The sequence below is a fragment of the Otolemur garnettii genome, unplaced genomic scaffold, assembly GCF_000181295.1.
Source record: "Otolemur garnettii isolate 467f Iridium unplaced genomic scaffold, OtoGar3 scaffold00004, whole genome shotgun sequence".
NCBI classification, from domain to species: Eukaryota; Metazoa; Chordata; class Mammalia; order Primates; family Galagidae; genus Otolemur; species Otolemur garnettii.
This window is the reverse complement of record NW_003852399.1, coordinates 6500378-6516248: the sequence shown is the minus strand read 5'-3', so window position 1 is coordinate 6516248 and position 15871 is coordinate 6500378. Positions and strand designations below refer to the sequence as shown.

Here is a 15871-nt window from a genome sequence, read left to right as displayed (position 1 = left end):
TTAAATGTTTAAGCATGATATATACAGAGAAAAAAAATACACACATATATACTCACAAATCCTAAGTGTATGACTTGAAGACTTACACAAAATGAATGTAGTAAATAACAATCTCCAAATCAGTTGGGGAAGTTGGATATTTTTCTAATAGTGCATTTTCCAATCCATGAACATGGACTATCTCTCCATTTATGGGTCTTATTTTGGAATTTCCAGTGGATAGGTCTTGCTCATAATTCTTAGATTAATCCTAAGTTTTAAAAATTTTAAATGCTATTACAACATCTTTTATTTACAGTTTAAATTTATGATTCTTTGTTTTTGGTTTAAAGGTACAGCTGACTTTTATATACTGACCTCATTTTATTGACCAGTTTTTACACTGCTAAATTCACTTAGTAATTCAACTAGTCACACTTCATTGAACTGGTGAGATATGGGTAATGATGAACGTCCTCATCTCATTTTGTTTTTCTTTTAATCTCAGAGGGAAGACTTCTAATGTGTACTATTGATATGATATTAACTTTAGCGCTTTTGTAGATATTATTTATCAGAGTAAGGAAATTCTCTGTTTCTGCTAGTTCACAAAGTTGGTTGCGGTGTGGAAAGTATATTTCACTGCAGGAGGGAGAGAGAACGGGAGCAGAGAGACCAGTTAAGTCTGGCCTAGAGCTGGAGCTATGTGAAAATGGAGGAGGGAATGCATAGGAGAGATGTCCTTGGCGCTCTGTGTCCCCCTGGTTGTTAGTTGATCACTGATCACCTCATGAAAGTTTTAAGAACACTAAAAATTGCCAGGATTCTAATTCTCTGGGGTCCTAAATAGTGCTCTGAAAGGTATTACTAGATGTTTTGTGGCAAAGGGTGGTGGTCTCAAATCCTTCTGGAAAATTCTGAATGCTTCATCCTTTTGGAGAGTCATAATGCACATCAGTCCATTAAACACTCTGAGAATCCCACAGCACAGGTATTTACTTAATTTAATTTAACATAATACCTATTCTGTCTTTTATGTCCACAACATCCAAAAATGAGATTTAGAAGGAATTTCCTAGGTCCCAGCTTCACCCATTATGAAGTTTAGTGATTCTCACTAAAGCTGTTACTGAACCAGTGTGTTAGTGTTCCTGAGATTATAACCACACCCTTCTCTTTCCCCCATATGTTAGCTAGCTAGACCACCTAGCTTCACATAGGGTTTAACACATTACCTGTAGTGCTGGTGAAGCTAGATTGCGGAAGCTGTTCACATTGTTGTCCAGGATGGTTTTCCAATACTTTACACGGAATCAGATGGACTCACCCACCCAGCTGCAGGCAGGAGAAGCTCTGCCCCAGAGGCTTCCTTCCACTTGGGCAACAGAGCAGAAAGTAGAACACAACTGTTTTGTGGGCAGGTGGCCCCCAAGGAAGGAAAACCACAGGGAAGCTGGGACCACAATCCCTCCCAAGAGAGGAATGTGAACAGCTGGATGCTGCACTCCTGCATTAATAATTCAGCCAGAAGATAGTCAAGGGAGGATAGGACAGGAGGGGAGTTTGAGAAGTAAAGAAAAGAAGAAGGTCTTAAAAAGTGGGAGTCTGAAGACATTCATGCCTAGATAAAGGGAGAGAGAGCTGCTTGTTCTGAGTGTTGACAGGCTGCCCGCAGTCTCTTTTTGGCTTATAGGTTGATGTCTTGGTGTTTAGGAGAGCAGAGAGCAGGTCTCTGATTAGCCTGGATGCAAAGAGGATGGAATAGGAAAGGTGAGCAGAGGCCCAGACAAGAGAAGGATTCTGGTGGGGGAGGACCCAGCATCCTGACTGCCCTGCATTGTTGCTGTGACCTGCCATAGCAGCTTCTCTGTTCTCCCTGTGCTCCAACCAGCTGGGTCATGTGATGTGTTGATACTTGGCTGTAGAGGGGGAGTGGCTAGAGAAGATGGAGTTCTGGTGACCCCAGGCTGAGGAAGGGTCCCTTAGTACCTGGAGGACAGTACTGATACTGGACACTGTGGGCCACAGGATGGGTGAAAAGCATGTGAGGAAAATGCCTCCACTTTCCTGGAGTTCCAAACTGCAGCAATGCCTTCCCACCACCTTGCCCTTGAACATTTGGCAAATTTTTCCAAAGGGCTCTGAGCGGCTGGTTTTACACAGTGTGGCTCTGTGTTATTCCTGAGTCATCTTGCATTCAGGGAAGCCACAGAAGAAGAAATTAATTAGCATCCTTGGGGGCATATTTCCTAGACTTAGCTGACTTCTTGCAGCGGAAATACTAAGGTTCTCAGTCACTGTCTCGGGCCCTGGAGTTGTGACATTTGAATCTCATTATGATGGCCCAGGCAGATGGAAGGTATAAAGTGAGGTTCTAACACAGAAACCTCCGTTTGCCATCACAAACGTCCAATCCCATCACTCCGGATCACAGCAGTTGAAAAAGAGCTGCTTCCCAGGAGACTGAGGGCCAATGGCCCATCTGTTCAGGCCCTTGCCTGGGACATTTCTGACTCAACAGAGGACTGACCTTTTTCTCTGGGACCTGATGCTGCTGCTTCTCCAAGGCTCTGCTTGTCCTCTGCATAAATAGAGCCAATTCTATAGCTAATCATAAGGATGGGAGTTGAATGGAAGGGAAGTTGGAGACAGATTATAAAATGCAGCCTACCCAATATATCCACCACATGTTCTGAACTTAATGAAATTCATTGTTTCTTTTGCTTAGGAATTTTTTTTTTTTTTTGAGACAGACTCTCACTCTCTCACCCTGGGTAGAGTGCCATGGCATCAGAGCTCATAGCAACCTCAAACTCCTGGGCTCAAGGGATCCTCCTGCTTCAGCCTCCTGAGTAGTTGAGACTACAGGCACCTACCACAATACCTGGCTAGCTTTTCTATTTTCAGTAGAGGTGAGGTCTTGCTCTTGATCAGTCTGGTCTCAAATTCCTGAGCTCAAACAATCTATCCACCCACCTCAGCCTCCCAGAGTGCTAACATCACAGGTGTGAGCCAATGTGCCCAGCCAAGAAATCATTTTTAAAAATTTCTTTTAAAAATTTAAGCCTTCTTTGGCTGAGCACAGTGGCTCATGCCTATACAGACCTTGGCACCCTAGGAGACTGAGGTGAAAGGATTCCTTGAGGTCAGGAGTTTGAGACCATCTTCAGTAATAATGAAAACCCATCTCTACAAAAAGTAGTGATGTGTGCCTGTATTCCTAGCTACTCAGGAGGCTGAGGCAGGAGGATTGCTTGAGCCCAGGAGTCTGAGGCTGCAATGAGCTATGATGACACTATCACATTCTAGCCTGGGTGACAAAGTGAGACTCTGTCTCAAAATAAATAAATAAATAAACAAATAAGCAAACAAAACTTCTCCTGGAGAGGACAGTTTATGGGCAATGATTTCTTTTTCTTTTTCTTTCTTTCTTTCTTTTTTTTTTTTTTTTTGTAGTTTTTGGCTGGGGTTGGGTTTGAACCCACCACCTCTGGTATATGGGGCTGGTGCCCTACTCCTTTGAGCCACAGGTGCCACCCTGGGCACTGATTTCTTAACCACAGGGGTTTGCAGCCCTGCTGCCCATAGTCTACTGGGTGATTCTACACCTAGGGAGCTTAATAAATGAACTTTGTTTTCTTGGTTTTATCACTGACCAGTGAAATCAGATTGTCTAGGATGGAATCTGGCCCTGAGGCAGGGGACAGTGTTAGAATGCTCCCTCCATATGATTTGTTGCGTAGGCAAAGTTGAGCATCATTGGCTTAAAGATATAGAATTGAAGAGATAAGTTTTGATAAGGAGATCATGGGAAAGAAGGGAAGTTTCAGAAGCTTGACAAGGCCGGTGTCACCTGGGCTTATAGCTTAACAATCTTCTGTCAAAGTCCGCATTACAACTTTAATGAATATATCCTAGTCTTACAAGTAAGATGAGGATGTGGATAGGATATTCCCAAGAAGATATTTCTGGGAATTTACCCAAGGCTCTTTGGATAATCTTAGAATGGTGATCAAATCTTGTGTCCACTCTTTGTTTGATTATATACAAATTCATTCTTTTGATGAAAAAATTTTATTAAATATATAAATAAACATCTATTTTTACATTTGTAAGAATTTTTTTTTATTGTTGGGGATTCACTAAGGGTACAAGAAACCAGGTTACAATGATTGCATTTTTTAGATAGAGTCCCTCTTACAATCGTGTCTTGCCCCCAAAAGGTGTGGCACACACCAAGATCCACCTCCTCACTCCTTCCCTCTCTCTGCTCTTCCTTCCCCACCCCTCCCTCCTTCTTTCTCTCTCTGCTCTCCACTTCTCCCACCCCCACCATGTCATTAATTGTCATTAATTGTCCTCATATCGAAATTGAGTACATAGGATTCTTGCTTCTCCATTCTTGTGATGATTTACTAAGAAGAATGTGTTCCACTTCTATACAAAGGCTGTAAAATCTCCACTTTTAGAAGTTTCATATAGCTGAATTTACAAACTCGGCTAGAGATTTTTGGTTTTTAACTTTTGTTATGCTGAGTGTTATAGCTCTGAGTTTGAAGGTGAGGGGCACGATGAATTTGCATCCTGTGGCCTCTCAGGTGGAGAAGAGAGCAGCCTGGCCCAGCCCTGGTCACACCATGAAGCAATTAACTTGGTGTTTGGCCATTTGACCTGAGCTGCATCTATTGTGTAGTGAAGGTAAAGAAGGTGAAGGGACTCTGGGAGGCAAGTGGGAAATTACCCGGTAACTCTGACTGCACGCAATTTCCTGATCCTGGCTTGGCTGAGCCCTGCACATGATTTTAAATTAGCCACTTGAAGAGATTTTAACAGTTCAGCATGGGGGCTCAATGATGTTGTCTTTGTAACATCCCCGAAAGGAGAGCAGAGGTAACCTTACGGCCACTGCCTGACACAGAAGAGACTGCAGTCCTGAGCAGTCCCATGGCCAGTCCCAGGGACTTAGCTAGAAGTGACATAGATGAGACCCTCCCTCCGGCGGGCCAGCTCTTCTTTCCATGTGTCAGGCTGGCTGCCTCCCTGGGCTTGTGTTCAACGCACAGCAGTGATGCCGAGCAGATGTGCTGAAGCAAATCTCACGTGCGCCTTGTTTAACACTCTTGTTGTTTGGATACAGATACCGGAGTCGAGGTAGCTTTCAGCCTGAGGAGACCAGGTTGGTATGGGCGTTCCCATGTGTCTCTTGACTTACCTTGGGTGATCCTGGGAGGATATTCAATAGATCCTGAGCCGGAAGGCCCCATCCTTTTTGTGAAGTATGTGAGTTCCCATACTGGAATTCTCTGCAAACGGGAGGGGAGGGAGGCCTGGGGGGGCGGGGGGGCACATGTGCGATGGCAGCTATCTTGAAGACTTAATTTACCAGGTAAGTTGTCTTGATTTGATGGTTAATCCCAACGGATTGGCTGGAACCCCTGAAATCCTCTTATCTGTAGGAAAGGGTAACAATACCATCTTCCTCATGGTGCCTTGTGGGGATCCCAGGGAGTGATTTATACAGGTGTAAAAAAATTTAACGTCATATTTCCTTGTTATCAATATTGTAATAATTTGTAGTATGCTTTACATTTTATAAACATTGTTTCCAATTTCATCACCCTGTGAACTGGGTAAGAAATGTCCTGTGTCACACAGGGAAAAACGTGCTTATCTGAGTTCCGAATCCAGCTCCCAACTCTGGAGCTAATGAGTGGACCCTGGCAGGCCCCTCAGCTGAGCCTTGGGTCACGGGGTCATTTTCCACTGTCCACTCTGCTAGGGTTGTGACCATTCCCACTGGCAGGCCATGCCTCCTCCCTACGGCTGGATGTCTGCGGCATGTGAACAAGAAATCAACTTCATCAAGAAGCCTTTTTTTTCCTGCTGAGACTCCTGCTGGGTGTGCCTTTGATGACTGACTCAGGGTTTCAGGCAAACAACCTGTGTGTTTGTGAAACTAATAGCAACCCACCCAAGGGTCTTGAGCTGCCTGTAGATCAGGCATTCCCAAAGGGTTTCTTTGGCTTACTCTGTAGGGGGTGTGCCCAGCCCAGGGCTTCTCCACATTGGGTCTGCCCCTACTCAATTAAAATTTTCTGAAGGTGTTTTGAGCCCTCAGTATTTTTAAAACACTTTCTTAGGTGACTGTTATAGGCAGCAGAATAAGAGTTCATGGTTTCAGAGTTGGGGGTGCCAGTCTTGAAGAGGCAAGGTATCTCTCTCTCCTCCTTTGCCCTTGCCAGCATCTTCAGCCATGCCCCAGTCACTAACTTCCCTAGGGAGTTCCAAATGCTGAGGCCATCCATAAGGAAGACATCAGCTCCGAGGAACACTACCTCTCTCTCAGTAGATGCTGTCTTTATTAGCAGCGACTTCCTATCTGGGGATGGAAGTAACTCGGCCTTATCTAGTAGTCCACAGAGCCATTGATCAAGTTCCCAGAAGCATCAGATTCTGCCTCCCTGAACTGATCCCGGCAGGGAGCCCCATGGGACCATAAATGCTGATTTAGGGTCTGTAAGGAGCCAACCTTGGTCCTCCACTTGGTAACTACTCTTTAAAAACAGAAAAGGAACTATGACCAGAAATTTTCTCTTAGAAATTGCGGAAAAGGGACCTCCCTTTTGTGTGTCCACTGCAGATGTTCCTGGGAGACAGAGGCTGAGGGTCTCACCCAAGGATGAGACTAATCAAAGGGGAAATGCTGCCTCCTACAGGGGACTCAGGGCTTTCCGCACCCCACATGCTGGCCTAGGGACTTGGCTTACTTTACCCATTTTATGTTCACAGTCCTGTGAAATGGATATTTCATTATTATTTCCATCATATGCAGGAGGAAACTGATGCTCAGAGAGGTACTGTGAGTTGCCCAAGGACCGAGGGGCCCTATCCACATTCTGGGGCTTCTAGAGCCCATTCCTTCTGTCCCATTATATCTCAGGGTCTCAGGGGATCCGTGAAATCCCCCTGGCCAGGCCCCCTCTTCTGGTGCCTGTCCTCTCACAACATCCTTTAACGGTGGTCCTTAGGCTTCTGCTTACATACCTCCAGGAACCGGGACCTCACTCCCTCACAAAGGATCCCGTTCCACTGTTCATTCTTCATCTGGATCAAAGCAGGACGTAGGACAGATAAATGAGTGAATGAATCAGAGGGACACCTATCTCCTAATGCCTTCTGGTTTTGATCCTAGTCTTATTCCTTAATCCTATAAGAATCTTTAGGGTTTATTGAGCAACTAGTATGTTCCAGGCACTGTGCTCAATGCCTTGCATACATTACTTTGATTCGCACACAAAGACCCTGAAGTTTAGAGAGGTTAAGTGACCTGTTGAAAGTTGCAAAGATAGTGCTGTGATTCAAGTTCAGGCAATCTGACTGTGGAGTCCGAATCTTAACCTTGGCACTGCACACATCAGAATCGACTGGGGTTTGAGCCTTTGCTACCCTTTAACCCAAAAGGACATCAGAGCCTCAGCTCTAACCACCGGGGAGCCTGAGCCTGGCCACAATACCCCACTAGACCTCAGCTCTCAGACCTCAGCTCTCCAAAAGCACATGTCCCTGTCCCTCTTGTTTTCCCTCCAATGCTGGTCCCCAGCCTGCCTGAGCTGTCTTTAGCCACCCTTCCATCCAGAGCTGCATGCTCCATGGCCCTCCAGCTCTAGGCCATTCTCTGGAGCCAGAGATGTCAGGAACACCCTTATCTGCTGGAAATAGTAGACTGGGGCACTTCCTTGTGATGAGGAGACTCAGAACTGGCTTTTTTCTTGGGGCTAATAGCAATAATCACAATAGTAGCTGGCATTTGGGGTATGTTCCTTGTGTCAGCTGAGCCTTTTTCTTGTGACATGACCTCCATAAGCCCCAGGACCTCGTGACCTTGGAAATAGTCTGAGAGCTGAGGTCTAGTGGGGTGTTGTGGCCAGGCTCAGACTCCCTGGTGGTTAGAGCTGAGGTTCTGAGGTCAGATCAACCTGGCTTCCAGCAACAGCTCTGATGTTCAGGGCTGTGTAATCTTAGAAATGCTGCCCACTCTGTGAGATGGGCAGGAGAGGGCTGCTGTGATGACTACAAGATGTCATTCCTTTTTTGTGCCCAGAATAGTGCTTGGCATGGGTGAGCCAGGAGAAATTAAGAAATACCAGTGAGTGCTGTTAGTATTCAGAGTTTGTCTCATAGGAGAGCAATTTCTGGGTGGGTGTCAATTTCTCAAGGCGTCTACTCAGGTGGGGTTATGTGGTTTCTGTGATACAGAGCTCTATCTGGAGAGCTCACTGGATCTCCCTGAATTTGCCTTTGGCCCCCATCCTCGGGGGACAGGGAGGCCAGCCGGCTCTGGGGGAGCTCAGTGTGTGTTTACTTTCTCCTCACACGTCCAGATGACTCAATGCTTCTATGACTGTGGTGTTTAGTTTTTCTTCTTTTTTCAGAAAGGGGATGTTTGGGCTGAAGCTGAAGAAGAAGAAGAAGGCAGAGAAGGGGTTAATCCTAGCCAACAAGGCCGCACAAGGTGAGGCTGGGGTGGTGCTGACCACTACCCTGGGGCCTGGGGCTCGCAGAGTGGCCCCTTCTTGGTGAGGTCATGGTTCAGTGTCTGCAGGAGCAAGGGGGAACGTGCTGCCCCTCACCCTTCAGTCCCGGCTGATCACGGGTATGGACCCAGGGCACACTCCCCTCCCCTCCTGGTCATCTGGCCAAACAGGGATAGATGAGGACCCTGAGGCCCACAGAGGGGGTCCCCATGAGGGTGCAAACTCAGTTAGTGGCCCTCAGTTCCTCTGTCAAATGGGCATGATGGGCTGACCTCACATGGAGAAGATAAAGTGAGATTTTGAAAGTAAAAGTGTCACAGCCACCATGGGGGTGGGGGGGAGGCTTTACATATTTGGTCTGGTTGAGACCTGCCACCATCAAGCCAGTAGGGGCAGTCACTCCAGTTTTACAAATGAGCTTACAGAGATGCAGAGAGAGCCCCTGAAATGTGCACAAGTCAGGCTGCAGAATTTGTAAGGCCCAGTGAAGAGTGAAATACAAAGCCATTGTGAAGAACTTACTAAGAATTTTAAGATAATGATAGCAGAACTTAAGCCAAGTGTGATGAGCCATGTGTGACATGATCCTTCTGAGCTCCAGGCCTTGTAGGCTGCACAGATCATACACCTGTGAGGCCTGTCAGCCCTGAACATGTGCAAGAAAAGGATATAGACTGTCTGGCTCTCTGCCCTTAGAGTGAACATGTCCTTCTCCACAAGAGCAAAGCCTCAAGCTAGCGTGTGAACCACTCCAGTGGAGGCCGGGCCCAGCATTGGGCATTTATTGAATCAGATTGAGTTTATGGCTTCCAAGTATGCAGGTTTAGGTGGTCCCCTGGAGACTTCCTCTGCTACCTTGCCTTGATAACAACCAGCTCCAGGCTAGCTTTCTGGACCATTCCTAAATCAAGATAGGGTAGTAGGTCTGGCCAATCTTCCCCCTTCCTGTCTCCTTGGGGGCCTCCTTTGCAGTCACCTACTCCAGTGTCCCTCCTGTGGCCTTGTGCCTGCCTAACCCACCTCCTTGACCTTGGGTCAAACCTATTCTTATGCTAGAAAAATATGGAAACTTATTCATACTAAAGTGTTGACAATGATAGGGAGTTAGCTTTGCATGGGAAGGGAGGGACACTGCATTTTCAATGAAGGCTTAAAGCTTAGTAGAAGTACTTGTCAATCTAATTGACTGCTTTGGGGTTTTTCCTTATGTCCTTGAAATTTTGACATGGCAACAGGTCCTTGAGACACAAGGTTGAATAAGACAGAGTCCCTTCTCTCAAGGACCTGATGAAAAGTAATATCTATGGCATACGTAATAAGTCTCTGCTGCTTTTTACTTGGCATACATCATTCATGACCCTGAAAAGTAGGTTCTGTTGCCCCCATTATACACGGAGCTTCACAGGGGTTGGGGGGTGGTGAGTGGCTTGCCTAAAGTCCCCCAGCGAACAAGCAGAAACACTGGCTTCCCTGCCCCAGGAGAGGCCTCCTCAGGGCAGTCACCACAGGCATTCCAGAGAATCTGGCTCCTCTGGCTCATTCCAGAGTCTTCAGCCCACAAAGCAAACAGGGCAGAGAGGAACCAGGTCCCTCCTGGAAGGTAAATAGCATCTATCCTGCTTTCAGTCAGTCGGAGGCCAGCCCCGCAGGAGACTGGCCAAACAAAGGCCACAGAGCAGAGACTTTGGTCTTTCCTGCTCGGCCTGGCCTGGAAACTTAGGGCTCTTCTGGGTGAAATGCTTGGAGATTCTCACAGTCTTTGGCCCTTTTATCTGTGTATGAAAGAGATACACGGGCATTGTGGTTATATCTGAAATTCTTAAAATTTTCATTACCCTAACCCATCCATTAATTAGTTACCCAACAAATAGTTACTGGGTACCTCCTCAGCTCACTCGTTCATTTGTTTATTGAAAATATGTTGACTGAATGTCTGGTGAGTGCAGGGCCCTAGGCTGGGCCCTAGGTGCACAGCGGTATGTGCTGGAGAGTCTGACACAGGACAGCCCCACACGAGACTCTTCCGTTTGCCCCTCCGGATCTGCTCTCCACCCTTCTCTACCTCCTCTCTGTCCTCCATGGCTGCATAGCCCAGGTCCCTTCCCCTCTGCCTCTGGCTGGATCTGGCCCAGCCTCCAGCTCAGTGGTTCTCAACCTTCCTAATGCTACAGTGTATTTTCATTGTTAAAAAGGGGTCCCGACCCATAGGTTGAGAACCACTGCTCCAGCTGAGGGATGGTCACTGCTCCTCAGAGGGAGGTGACTCCACCAGTCTCCTCTCCTGCCAGGTGCTCGTAACTAACTACATGCTCAACAGATTTGCTAGCCCGAGACAATGGCAAGGCCTTTTGTGATTTTCTTATACCAACACTGTTTTAAAAGGTCCTCACATCATCCTGCTCTGATTGTGTGGCCTGTTACCCACTGGGACCCTGACTAAGGTGACTGCATCACAAGTTGGGAAAAGTACTGTAGACAAAGTCCCTGGGTGAAATGGAGACTACTGGGCAGTCTCTCCCTGTGGCCAGGGAGGGGATCTCTGGGGAGATAACATCTAAGATAAAACTTCTAGGATGACAGGAAGTCTCCAGGAGGTGGGCAGGGAGGGGAGCATCTCCGGCAGAGGGGATGCCTGTGACGAGAAATTCCAAGTAGCAGAGAGCTTGTGAGGTTAGAAGGATCTAGAAAAGGGCCGAGTTGCTAGAGAGCAGGAAGGGGGAGAGAGGCCCAGGTGGGCAGCAGGTGTGGGTGCGGCCAGAGCCAGCAGGGATCTAACCTAGAGTGTAGCGGACTTCAGATTTATTCTAAGTACTGGGCAAAGCCATCAAGACATTTTAAGAAGAAAAGTGACATGATCTGGTTTATTTTGGTCGAAGGTCACCCTGATGAGTAGATTGGAGAGAATAAAGTTAATAAATAACTCAATGAATGAACATGTACATGAACCAGTAAATGAAAGCTATAGTGGACATGTTAGCTGATGATACCTTTCTACCTTGGAGTCTATCTCGCCTTCCAGAATGTCAGCCCCTGGAGAAAGGCTCCGTGATTGGTCAATTCCTACATCCTTAGCATCTTCCCTAGCAGTTTCTAGTATACATAGGGTACCTCGGAGTTTTCCTACGCACCCGAATCTCTGACTGTAGGACCTCACCCTATGGCCCTTGTAGAGTCAAGTAGGTGAGAGAACCAGCTTTTGTATTATCCTGCTGCTTCCAGAAGCACAGCCAGGTGCCAGCATTCCTTCTGGAGTCTCAGCACTGCTGGCCTTGTTTTTATTTCCCAAGCAACTTCCATTTGTGCAGTGACCCTCTCTAGCTACTAACCCCTGGTAGGGCCTGTGTGCATGCGCTCCCCTGCCATGGTTGCATGATCCCATCTCTTCTGATTCGGTATGTTTTGCAGGGTTTGCAGATTAAAATCAGAGAGCCAAAATGCATCAAAATTGGAAGGTATCTTGGAATTATTAAATCAATGAATTTACAAATTGACTCCCACAGAGCCTAAAGATTCTGAGAAATGGGGTCAGGGGTGTCCAAAGAAGGTGACAGGGTTGTAAGTTCCCTGTTCATATCCACCCCTGCCACATAAAACAGTTTGATATGAATAGACTTGTGTTATATATTGGGGTTTGGTATAATATTATATTTATACAAGGGTGTTGTTGCTTTGAAAAGTTTCAAAAACACATTTCTTGCCCAATTCTTTTATTTTGTATGCAAATAAGAAAATGAGAAGAAATCCTGGGTGACCTGCTCAAGTTGCATACCGTGGAATCCGCAGGGTGGGGCACTGTGTACCAGGCAGGCACTGTGCAGGGCTTCAGATCTTTCTTTACATTCCCCTAACAGCCCTGGCAGTAGATGTCACCAGCCTTGCCTTGTTTTGTAAATGAGGAAAACAGTGTGGAGTGAAGTTAAGTAACTTGCCCAAGTCCCAGAACTGGGATTGGATCCCAACCCTTTTGGATTCAGGTCTTGGAATGACACCTCACAGAGTCTCTGGGTGTTTTAGGGAGGCCTGGACCTCTTTTATGTTTACCAAAAACCTTGTTGAGAAACAGATCCCAAGCTTTGCTGTACGTTAGAATCACTCAGAATTTAAACAATCTTGACATCCAGGCAACATTCCAGATGAACTAAATGAGATTCTAGGGATGGGAGGGAAAGGGCCCAAAGAACATTTTTACTATCCATTCATTTACATTTTCTAAATGCTTGTGTGTTTGTGCAACAAACCACCACAAACTAGGTAATTTAAAAAAAAAATACAGATTTATTCTCTCCCAGTTGTGGAGGTTAGACGACCCAAATCAGTGTCACTGGGCCAAAATCAAGGGCTTGGCTTCCTCCAGGGAATCTGTTTCTGCCTCCTGCAGCTGAGAAACCTGCATCAGTGTAACCTCAGCCTGCACGGTCACAATGATGCCTTTTTTTCTGTCTGTGTCATTTCCCTCTGCCCTAAGGGTACATGTGATTGCAGTTAGGGTCCACCCGGATAATGCCCTCATCTCCAAACCCTTACTTTAATCATCTCTGCAGAGACCCTTTTTTCAAAGTAAGGCAATATTTATAGGCTGCAGGGATTGGGACCTGTCTTTTGAGACTATGACACCTGGCTGCCCAAAATCGTCCCACTGAGAGCAGGAATGGCCTTTCCTAGCATCTTGCTGTTAGAAATTCAGCCTCTTGGGTCCTTTTTGCAGACCTACTGACTCAGAATCTGTATTTTGACAGCTTCTTAGGTGATTCTTATGCATGTCAGATTTTGCTGGTGAGGTTCAGAGAGAATAAATGACTTGTTTCAAGTTCCACTGTGGCAAGGTCATGACTTGAAAGCACATCTTTAGATTCATAATCCAGTTTTTCTTTCTATAAACCCATCAATATAAATTTGCTCTTTTCTGAAAACAGAAGATGTATGATTATTTTTAGAAAAACTGAAGCTGTGTCTGGCTTCTCTGCCAATAGATGTTACGTTTCCTGCTGGCTGGGATTGTCCTCAAGTCTCCTCGGACCCCTTTAGCGTGCCTGCCATGGTGCTGGACACAGGGCGGAGGCTCGATTGCCACCATGTGCCATTTGAACAGAGTTTTCTTCTTTTGTTTCCTTCTCCAGATGGTCAAGGTGAAGCTGAAGCACCACAGGAGGGACCTTCTCGCCAGGAGGGACCAAGAGAAGATCTGGTTTATGACAACGCTTCCATGGCCCCTGTCCCCTCAGCTCCTCCAAAAAGAAGGTACCGTGTGGATAACGCAGGTGGTCAACACACATTTGCCAATGAGCTCCGAGGTACCAGGCACCCCTCCTTGGCATTAATTTTACCCAAGTGATATCACTGAGTGAAGAAAGGCAGGAGAAGAAGTAAGGAATAATAGTCTCTGTGTTTCTCTTTGGTTGGAACATTTTCCAGCAATTGAAATTACATCCCTCCACCCGTGCTCAGTCAAAATCACACCTCTGCGGTGAAGTCTCTGTTGCTCACCGTGGCCCTCGGGAATGCCTTCTCTCCAGCTCTCCCCTCATCTCTCCTATGGCATATCTGAGCGCTTCCACTCTAGTTCTTCCTTTATATGATGCTGAACTTGGACCATTACGTTTGTGAACTCACCCTAGAAAAAGTGCTACATACCTCATTACTGAATTCACTGCAGTTACCAGATGGCCAAGAGGAGCACTTCAAAGGGAACTATAGGGCCATTTAGCAATGAGGTGTGAAGCACTTTTTCTAGGATGGGTTCATGAACTTAATTGTCAGACCTTGCATGCTTTGCTCTTCTCTCCCAGGGATAGATTGGTAGCTGCACCCAGGCCGAGAAGATGGCTTATTCATTTTTGGTTTTCCTCTAACCGAGGCCACCACTGGGCTTTCATATAATAAGCAGTAACTTCATATAAAAATGGTATGAATTTACCATTTACTGATGAACATATTAAATGATATCTACCCTTTCTTACATGCTTTACTTCCTTTAGTTTTCATAGCGGACTTGGGTGGCAGGAATTATTATTTCCACTTTCAGATGAAGAAATTAAAGCTGAAGTTCAGAACTGGGGAGAACATATATTCTAAGTCAGATCAGTCTGACTCCAAGCCTTGAGTCTGACTAGCTTAATCTATTCTCTATCGGACTCAATTATTATCAGCAGAAGTGAGATAAAGTCAAATGCGAGATGGACTTGGTGGAGACGGTGAGGATTGGATTTCATGGGAACTCAAGCTCAGTTCATTTCTCTCCAATCTCTGCTTCTGTGACGACAGGGATTCTTCATCTCTTTCATCAGTCTCTAGGTGCCCAGGTGCTGCACATCTGTTTTCAATTACCTGTGACAGTCTAGATAAATGAAATTCCCTGCAATGTGAAATCTCCCTGAGATGGCATCTTAGTCATTTCCTCCAATTCTCTCCCTTACTGATTCTTTCAAAAGCAATTGTGAAACTCAGAATTATTTCCATGAGAAATGGCAAAGCGGTCCTGTGCCTGAGATCAGGCAGAAGCCTGGGAGTTTGTTATTTAGACTCAGCTCTGCTTGCTGGTTTGCTGAGGCATCTCAGTTTCTCATTCCATTTACAATTAAAAACTACATAGTACTGATGATCCTGCCCCAAGTAAGAGCTGACTTAGATTCTCACCAGACACTGGGTTAAACATTTGCAAGCATTATGTCATTTAGTTCCAGCAATCACCTTGTGAGTTAAGTGCTACCCTGAGCTCCATTTTTAGGATGGTAAAACTGAGTCATAGAGAGGTCAGCTCACTTGTCCCTTTATACTTATGTCCCCCCGGAGATGTAGAGAGAATCTGTAATATGGTATAAATGAGAGCCCTCAGAACTACTTGGGAAAATGGTATCATGGCTTATGGATAGAAAATATGTTCTTTACTTGGTGAAAAAATATATTTAACTCTCTTTTAATAGATCAAAACTGTTGACTAAGATCCATGATGGAGAGATCAGATCTCAAAATTATCAAGTAAGTGACAGATTCTTCCTGCCAGCCTCCCCCAGTTCTTCCCACGGGCATGACCATGGACCAGAATGGTGCCCACTCGGCTCTGTGTTGCAGATCACCATCACCATCACTGAGGCCCGGCAGCTGGTGGGTGAGAACATCGACCCTGTTGTCACCATTGAGATCGGGGATGAGAAGAAGCAAAGCACAGTGAAGGAAGGAACCAACAGCCCCTTCTACAATGAAGTAAGTCCTGGGGATCACCAACGGCGTCCGCGTCCATATTCTTCCACACCTTTCTGCGGTGTTCTTCAGTCACCCAGAAGATCTGCCCTCCTCCCTCCCTCCCAGCTCCTCAGTTAAGCCTGCAGCAAACTCACTGAGCCTCCTTACAAATACAGCCT

At 46.1% G+C, this 15871-nt stretch overlaps 1 protein-coding gene across 1 annotated transcript in view; it reads left to right on the top strand.

Moving 5' to 3' along the window:
• Window positions 1-8418: 8418 nt before the first annotated feature.
• The window catches only part of FER1L6 (fer-1 like family member 6), a 118313-nt gene continuing 110860 nt past the window's right edge, over window positions 8419-15871 (top strand). The window contains exons 1-4 of the mRNA XM_003782357.2: window positions 8419-8491; window positions 13631-13751; window positions 15434-15488; window positions 15582-15713. Of these exons, the coding sequence (XP_003782405.1) occupies window positions 8419-8491; window positions 13631-13751; window positions 15434-15488; window positions 15582-15713 (381 nt within the window). The remainder of the gene's footprint in view (window positions 8492-13630; window positions 13752-15433; window positions 15489-15581; window positions 15714-15871) is intronic.